Here is an 8,647-nt window from a genome sequence, read left to right as displayed (position 1 = left end):
TTAATAAGAATTTGTCATTATTTTCCCAAGATGTAAGTGTACAGATATGTTTTTCAGCCAAAATCATACCCAATTTGAGAATGATCCTATTAGCCAGGCATAAGAAGTTCATATTAAGGAATGGGTAGTTTTTATTATGTGGAGCCATTGTCTACAAAGCCATTTCCTACACTGCTCTTGGTGCCTGTATCTGTACACCAGGACTTACTGGTACTGAGGAGTCACTTCCTAAAAAGCCATGGACTTAGCAGATATTGCAGGCTTCAAGAAGGGAGAAATTTTACCTATTTATTGATTCTGTAGGTGAAATCTAGGGAAAAGAGTTTCCTGGGTGTAGGCCCCTAGCCTACAAAGGAACAAATAATCCAGACTTTCAAAAGTCTGAGATTCATTATGAAAATTGCGGAAGAGAAGGTAAATGTTGGCATTTTAGTAGTTCCTCAATAATGTAAGACTCTAGGTTTGCAGAGAAAACTTGAGGCTTATATTGTTAAATTGCTGCATGGATATAAAATATCAGGGCAAACCTAAAATGAACATTTTTTTTTGTGATCAGAAATAATATTTAGATGTTATTTATGATTCCAAGCCAGGAGACTGCCAAAAATCTTACTGAAACTTGAAAATAAAGAAACAGAGGAGGCACATTCTTTCAGGGCCACACTGGGGAGGCCATCCAAGAACAATCAAAATGAAGTCCCAGGACAAACAGTATCAGAATCACTTGGAAACTTGTTAGAATTGAAAATTCTTGGGTCCCACCCTAGACAAACTAACCTGGAAACTCTGGGGGGTAGTGTCCAGCAATCAGAATTCTAACAAACCTTTCAGATGATTCTGATATACATCTGATAAAGTTTGAGAGCCATTAATTTAAGAGAAGGTACTTGTTCAACTATTTGACCAATTAAAGGTCTCATATTTAATGAAGGCACATGTTATTTTAATGATTTCTTTTCTATAGAGATGTAAATAATTTCTGTTCAGTGGAAAAGATAACTTCAAAAGCTAAGGCTTATGACCCTGTTGGGCATTAGCCAGATTTGCTTTGCTTACACTGACATGACCTAAACTATATAGCTTTTCAAATGTTCTTTGAATTAGTTTTGACATCATGCTGGTTTCTTCACTAATTGATGAGTCAAAAAAATCTTTAGTAGGTGTTTATATGAAAATGTTTTTTAACTTCTCAAAAATTATTCTTTATCAATGTATTTCACATTGTGATTCTATGGTAATGAGTTCCAGTACTAGGCAGTGAGTATTTCTTTCCATATTAGTTTTTGCTTAATATTTTATCCTTGTTTAAAGCACAGCATGTGGTACAGAAACTTTGAATGAATATGTGCAGTCAACAAACATGACCTAAAATACTTGATTTTTAAAAGAGGAATTTTATAAATTGCTTTTAAATACCACTCCCGTTAATTAACTTGTATTACTATTTCTTAAGGGATTTTTCTGGGATCTGTTATAAAGGATCCTGAGGCTAACAGATGATAGAATTGCAAAGGGTAACATCCTTCAAGATCTGTTCTGAGATCCGTTGGCTGTCAACCAAGAGTCAGACTAGGGCTAAAGTGGTTATTCTGTATTCAGCCTTGGCACAGGTTGTTTAGTTGTTGTTCAGCAGTGGGAAAAGCAGTTGCAAGCAATACTCAGTGCTGTGCACCCATGTATCATTGGATGCTGTTACTGGACAATATAAATGAGAACTAACAATTCATAGACACATCCCATTGATAAGAAAAGGCACCAAATGGAAGGATGAATGACTTTAGGTAAATCCATCAAAAGTGCTAGAAAATCTGATTAAAGTATATGCCTTATTAAATGGGTGAAACATTAGGATTATTTTCACATACTACTTAGACTGCATGGAGAGAGAATATTTATTGGTTTTCTCTTTCTCCTGATTTTCTCTTAGGCAGCTTTTGCCTCCTGCATTCCAGGAGACCTGGGGGCAATGGAGGATTATTAAGCCATCTCCACATAGTGGCACATTTATGTCTCATCATAAACAAATTTCTGCCTCCTGAGAATTTAAGTGCTAAGCAGAATGCTAAACAAAAAGTTTATATGTGAACATTATAACAGCAGCACCCCATGTTTCCTGGCCAAGATCCTTAGTATCATTCCTTGGGACTGCCTGCTTCTTCAGTTTTTCCTTCCTTTCCTTACCTCTCCATTAATCCACTTTTGCTTAGATTATCCAGATCAAGTTAATGTGGCTTACAACCAAAGTATCATAACTGATATAAAATCTGGTTTCCAGATGAAGTGAATTAACTAAATCAAGTCTCATAATCAGTATTCAAATCAACTTCTAGTCTTTGGCTCGCTCTTCTAGATTTTGGTGAAACATGAGTGTATAGTGTGCTCCTTTAGTTGAATTAAAGAGCATCTCACTTGTATTGCCTTCTCTTTTATGGAAGAATTTTCCTTCTAAAAAGCTTATTTAGGAGCTGGGGTTATGGCTCAGCGGTAGAGTGCTTGCCTCGCACATGCAAGGTCCTGGGTTCGATCCTCAGCACCACATAAAATAAATAAATAAACAAACAAATAAACAAACAAACAAATAAATAAATAAAAGTTATTGTGTACAACTACAAAAAAAAAAGCTTATTTAGATGAGAAAAATTCTAAACATACTTATGTAATTTAAAAAAAACTAGAATAATACAAACTGACAGAAAAAGCACTTATTTATTTATAACATCAGTTTGTAAACAATCACACTGTGCACTTTTTAACAGTAACATTTTTTCCCCCTATGGATTTACAGTAAACTCTATGTAAATTCAATGAGTTAATACAGAGTGAAGATGAATAGGGTAGAATAATTTCTGAAAATGTCAAATTACGGCACTTGATAAAAGATAACTATCTGTACCATAAAAATTTACATGCCACAAAACATTAATTTATAGTTTTAAATATATAGTAAAACACATTTATAAAAAAAGCATCAACATTAATTTTATTATAAACCAGTGAATTACCCAGAGGAATATTTATTAAAACTTACTAAAAATCAGAAAATATTGCAACTGAGGTAAAAATTTATAAGTAAACAAAACTATCATTTATAAGGACTCCAAAAGTGAATGGAAGGGCAGACAACATATTCTGGGGACTATGTCACTCCTTGATATTTTGAAGCAGCTTCAACAAATGTGACTCAATAACCTGTTGAACTAGAACAGATAGGTAATCAAGATCACAGCATGTTGATTACAAATATTATAAAAATCTTAAATTCAACTTATCCTTAATGTTTTTCTAAAATAAAGTTATTTCTAAATAGGATACACCAATTATCTGAGGGCAATAATGCAATGCAAAACTTGAAATACTTAAAACTTAAGTCCATCACTAATTTAATAGTTGTCCAAGTTACTGGACTTTCTGTACCTAGGTTTTTATATTTTTTAAACTGAAGTAGAATCCAAAATATGTAGTTTGTTATGCAAAATATTAAATAAATGTTTAAATAGGTATGCACTTATCCTCCAGTAACTAATTATTTGGGTCAATGAAAAGCACTGTAAACAAACTCATTTCTCAACTTTGTAGGATTTTTTTTTACTTTGCCCACAGTTAAAAAGCATGTGTCAGGAGTTAGGGAAACATGCAATGTTTTATGACTACAAGTGATGAAACACTGGCCTATGCTATTTAAAATAATGAAACAAAACCTGAGAGTTCAAAATACTTACCACTTCTATAACCCAGGGCTACAGCTAAATCCATAGAATTATACCCAGAGTCGGTTTCAATTGTTGGGTCAGCTCCATTTTCTATACCAAAACAGAAAAATATACGTAAGTAAAATAAATGTGTGAATATGTTTACCTAGTACTGGCTGGTATGCAAATATCTGGATAGATTTTCGGCCAATTCAGAGTCTATTTTCATAATGGTCTTGCCAAGTTCGTAGTATACTGGATATACAGAATTCACTTGCGTGGGCTGGAGGGAAAACAGTTCAAAAAGGCATCCCCTAGAATGGCTGAAACTCATAGACAACTAAAAACAAAACTTATGCAAAGAGATACTACAGACAAGGAAAAACCATGACCCCAAATTCAAATGTGATTTACATGTGACCTCAAATGAAAGCAGCAAGGACAAAAGCTTTAACAAAGATGTGGTGTTTTCATGGAGCTGCTTCTCTCATGGGCATCTCTGTGGTAGCAGGTACCTCAGGAGTGAACAGCAGCAGGATTAGTGTATTTTACAATAGATATTGGTCATCCTGACTAACACCAAGAAAGGCCAGATTGAAAAAATAAAGTCCTCGCCGGGCATTTTCTAAATAATTTTCATTTTCATCTGCTTACCTAAGAGCATCTTTACACATTTCACATGATTCCCATGTACAGCATAAAGCAAAGGTGTTCCTCCATTCTGCAAAATGAAAGAGCTTTTCAGGGTGAACAACAGTCAAATATTGCTGTAGGAAGTTTTTCTAAGAATTGGTCATGTAAAAGTAGTTTAAGGTAATTTTAACATCTTTCAAAGAATGCTTAAGTCAGAACAAATAATTGAATTTATGGCATTAACTTGTTCTTCCAGGTATTTACTTAAATAAACATTTTTAGGAGCTTCATAAAATCTATTATGTCTCCCCCAGCCAAATAAATTCTAGAATGTGTTACAGTAGTTTTAAATTCAGTATCATAGACTCACCCAGTCATATTCATTTACATCAACTCCACAATCAAGCAGCATTTTGACAATATCTGTGTAGCCTTTACTACAGGCCAATGACAGTGCACTTTCTCGACCTTTTCCTAAAAGTTGGGGATCGGCACCCTGGTATGGGAAGTTGAAATAAAAGACTTTCAGTGAATTTAAACAAAAATGTTGCTACTCCTGTCAATAACAATTACAGTTCAACACTGAAGTCAGGTATGTTCTGGGGTCAATATGGAAATTATTATTCACGGATGCTCTTGTTATTGAGATTTTCTGAATGAATGAATGCCTTCCTTCTTCTATCTCAAGCCTGTCCTTTCACTCCTGAGTCAAGTCACAGCTCCTCTATGAAGCGTTCTCCTCCAAGGCCGATAGTACTTTTGTTCCTGTTGCACTTAATGGGGGTTGGACATGAAATTATTTCTCAATTTTTCATGTATGATTAGCATTGCTTTCCCACCTAGATCCAAGTTCTACAGAAGTATAAAAAGCATTACAATGTTTTTTGTATCCTCCATAATTATATGTAGCTGGTTGGAGATACAAAAACTTTACTAAAGATTTAATGGAACTTAAGTAACTATACATATACATTTTCTGAGGCATTTTCCTTACATTCTGAAGTAGAAACTCTACCACAGCTATTTGCCCGTGTGCTGCAGCCCACATCAGAGGAGTAAATCCTTCTTCATCCGTGTGATTGATAACATTTTCTATTTAAAAGAAAAGCAATTTTTGTGATCTAATTTAACCATCACATATTCATAACACTATGAAATCACTGGCATTCCAAAAAGTTGATTATATGGCTCAAAAAATTCACTTTGTGCTGAGGTCCAATTGTGTTGTTGCAACTTGAAGTCTGATTGTATTAAAATGTGCCTCAATGTACATAGCTGGGTTTATAGAGCATGTTCTTGAAGGTATAAACTACCAGAGAATGACAAAAGGCTAGATACTAGGTGTCAATAGAACACTGGTCTCAGAATCAGGAGACCAGAGTTTGAATCCTGGCTCTATCACTAGCAGTGTGACTCTAGGCAAGATACTTACTTTCTTCAATGCACATAATACCTTGTTTACCTCATTGTATAAGCTGAGAGGATCATAATAAGAATTAGATTACTTGGTAGTCCCTAGCATTACATAAATATATACAATTATAAAAACTCCAAATTCTTTTGAAAGCCACCTTCTATTCCATAGCTGTTGCTACCTATGAACTTCTCATTCATGTGGTTTGGTAACATAATATGAAAATTGAATGGTCTGAAATGCAGTATCACACAATCCCACTGTGAAACCCATTTTATTCCCTAGACTTAGTATAGTAGTTATAAATTCCAGCTTTCCCCCTAAATTATGTAGTAGACTGACAAGGAAACCTCCAAATATTTATAAACAAATGTAAATACAATGATTAAATTATAAGAATGACATGATCAAGAAAAACAAAACTCTGATCATGCTCCCTGTATTCAATAAACAATGTTGGAACAACTACTTAACTTTTTGAAAAGTGAAAATTAATGTAATCTTTACCTCATTACACCAAAACATTTCATGTGAGTCAAAGATGAGTAAGTTCTAGATAAGTAAGACTAAAGAATCAGTTCATTTATAGTTCTTGAATGGGAAATCTTTTTGAAGCAGGATATAAAACTCAGCAGGCACAAAGGAAATAAATCATTTACTACTTGAAAATATTAAGCCTTGCTGGGCATGGTGGCTTATGCCTTTAATCCCAGTGACTTGGGTGGCTAAGGCAGAAGAATTGCAAATTCAAGGCCATCTTTGGCAATTTAGCAAGATCCTGTCTGAAAACAAAAAAATTTTTTGAAAATGGGCTGAGGATGTAGCTCAGAGGTAGAACGCTATTGGGTTCAATCCTTGGTAGTGCCAAAAAATTAAGCCTTTGGAAGTAATAAAAGGCGGCAAAGGAAAAATGACATAATGGGAAGAAACTATATGCAACATAAATAGTAAAAAGCTAATTTCCTTAATTTAGAGAGTTCATATAAATCAATATATTGCAGGCAGTTTGCACAAAAAGAAATTCAGCAATCAAAATTCTAAAAATATAAAGTACTGTGAGATACCAGTTTTCACTCATGGATTTGTGAAAATCAAAGTATGATAAAATTCTGTGTCAGTGAGGGTATAGGCAAATAGAAAATCTAACTATGGTATGAGGACAAACACCTGATTTTATTTTTATGCATATCTATGTATGTATGTATATATATGAATTTAGGGCTGGTGTGCAGTTCGATGGTAAAGCACTTGCTTAGCATGCACAAGGCCCTAGGTTGGATGTCTATTATTATAAGAAAAAAAAAGTGAACGTATACCCTTTGACCCAGCAAATCTACTTGTGCTAATTTACTCAATGGATAGATTTTAAAATAATAATATTGTCATTTAATAGTAAAACTCCACCAGGATGAATAGTTAAGAATATGCATATGTAATACGCAAAATTATGCAGCTATTAAAAGGAATAAAATAGATTTTTATGGCTTATATGGAAAGCTCTCCAAAACATTAAGTGAAAAGTAAGGCATAATGCAGTATGAATAATATTTTCCTACTGTGTAAATAATTAAAAGCAAATACATATTCTCACACATAACCCAAAATATAAATTGAAATGTTTTCTAGAAAGTTTTTCTGAAAATATAAGAAATGTATGTTTCAGGAAAAGTGTAAGGTGCCAAAGGAAGTTATAACTTTTGTACTTTCTATTACTTAAACTCTTTTTTTTTTTTTTTACTATCCATTGGGTTAACTGCCTGATGAGATTATCCAACTATTTGTTTTGTCTTTATATGTTTCTCAGTTAAATAAAGCAAAATAACAAATCTAGTAAATCCTATTGAATTTGTTTTATATAAAATATTTAAAACTAAGCCATTACCTTGTTCAATACGAGTAGCCAGGTAGAGCATCTCTCCCTGAGCTGCCAACTGGTGAACAGACAAAGCTGAAACAATACCATAAAATATTTCATGTACGTCTGTGTGGCACATGCTCATCATTCCATGGTTCATGTTTGTTTGGTAAATTTCTTTTCTAAAAAAACGCTTATCATTTAAAAAAATCAAACATATAGTATATCCTAATATTATAAGTGCCCATTTTACATCTGAGAATTGACTCATACATTCATTTAAGGTAATTTGACATCTGCAAAATGTCCAGACAAAATTTATTCCAAAGAAATGTTTTAGGCACTTACACACACACACACACACACACACACATTCAAATACATATATTGGTTAGTTGGTTTGTTTGAGACAGAATCTCAATATGTTGCCCAGGCTAGGCTTAATCTCCTGGGCTCAAATGACCCTCTGCCTCAGCCTCCCAAAGACATGAGCCACAATGCCCAGCCTTTTGGAAGTCCTAAATATTTTTATTTCAAGATTCCAGGATTCCATAATATTTCAATATTTTCTTAACATTAGGAAGAGTGAGGTCATAAAAGCAAAACTGGCCTTGAGAACATATTCTTACAAAACCAATTACATATTTTTATTTGTAACATGAAGGCTGTGATCCAGATGATCACTATTATTCATTTCTTTTCAGGATTTCAAAAATACTCCAGTTGGAATATTTTAAGGGAATCTCTTCATTTTAGAGCAGTAACAAAAAGACATTGTATTTTGAGAGTTCTCCTAAAAAATTAGTATTGCTTGATCATTGACTTCAGTGATATGATCAGATAGCTTTAATATTCAAAGGAAAGTAACAGGGAGTTACATACAACTTTATTTAAATAAACCAGAAACAGTCAATAGGTAGAAGGAGAGTTCCAGAGGAAGGTTTTATGACTTAACTGCCACAACATGTGATTCAGAAATCAGGAGGGATTTAGTATTTCCAAAGCAAAAATAAAGATTTCAATAGGCTTTAGAATATATATGTGTATGTATATATA

General features: G+C 33.5%; 1 protein-coding gene across 3 annotated transcripts in view; it reads right to left on the bottom strand.

Annotated features, from left to right (window-relative positions):
• Positions 1-2,687: 2,687 nt before the first annotated feature.
• Positions 2,688-8,647, bottom strand: part of Ankra2 (ankyrin repeat family A member 2) — a 10,452-nt gene continuing 4,492 nt past the window's right edge. For 2 of the 3 annotated variants that reach the window (XM_015497800.2, XM_015497799.2), the window contains exons 4-9: positions 7,619-7,684; positions 5,317-5,414; positions 4,693-4,818; positions 4,344-4,410; positions 3,720-3,800; positions 2,688-3,197 (exon numbers count right to left, since the gene is read on the bottom strand). In XM_015497800.2, the coding sequence (XP_015353286.1) occupies positions 3,142-3,197; positions 3,720-3,800; positions 4,344-4,410; positions 4,693-4,818; positions 5,317-5,414; positions 7,619-7,684 (494 nt within the window). In that variant the 3' untranslated portion in view covers positions 2,688-3,141. The remainder of the gene's footprint in view (positions 3,198-3,719; positions 3,801-4,343; positions 4,411-4,692; positions 4,819-5,316; positions 5,415-7,618; positions 7,685-8,647) is intronic. The other variant, XM_048800143.1, reaches the window with a different exon arrangement.

The sequence above is a fragment of the Marmota marmota genome, unplaced genomic scaffold (genome assembly GCF_001458135.2).
Source record: "Marmota marmota marmota unplaced genomic scaffold, marMar, whole genome shotgun sequence".
NCBI lineage: Eukaryota > Metazoa > Chordata > Mammalia > Rodentia > Sciuridae > Marmota > Marmota marmota.
Note: the sequence above shows the minus strand (reverse complement) of the source record. Positions and strands in the feature narration are given on the sequence as shown.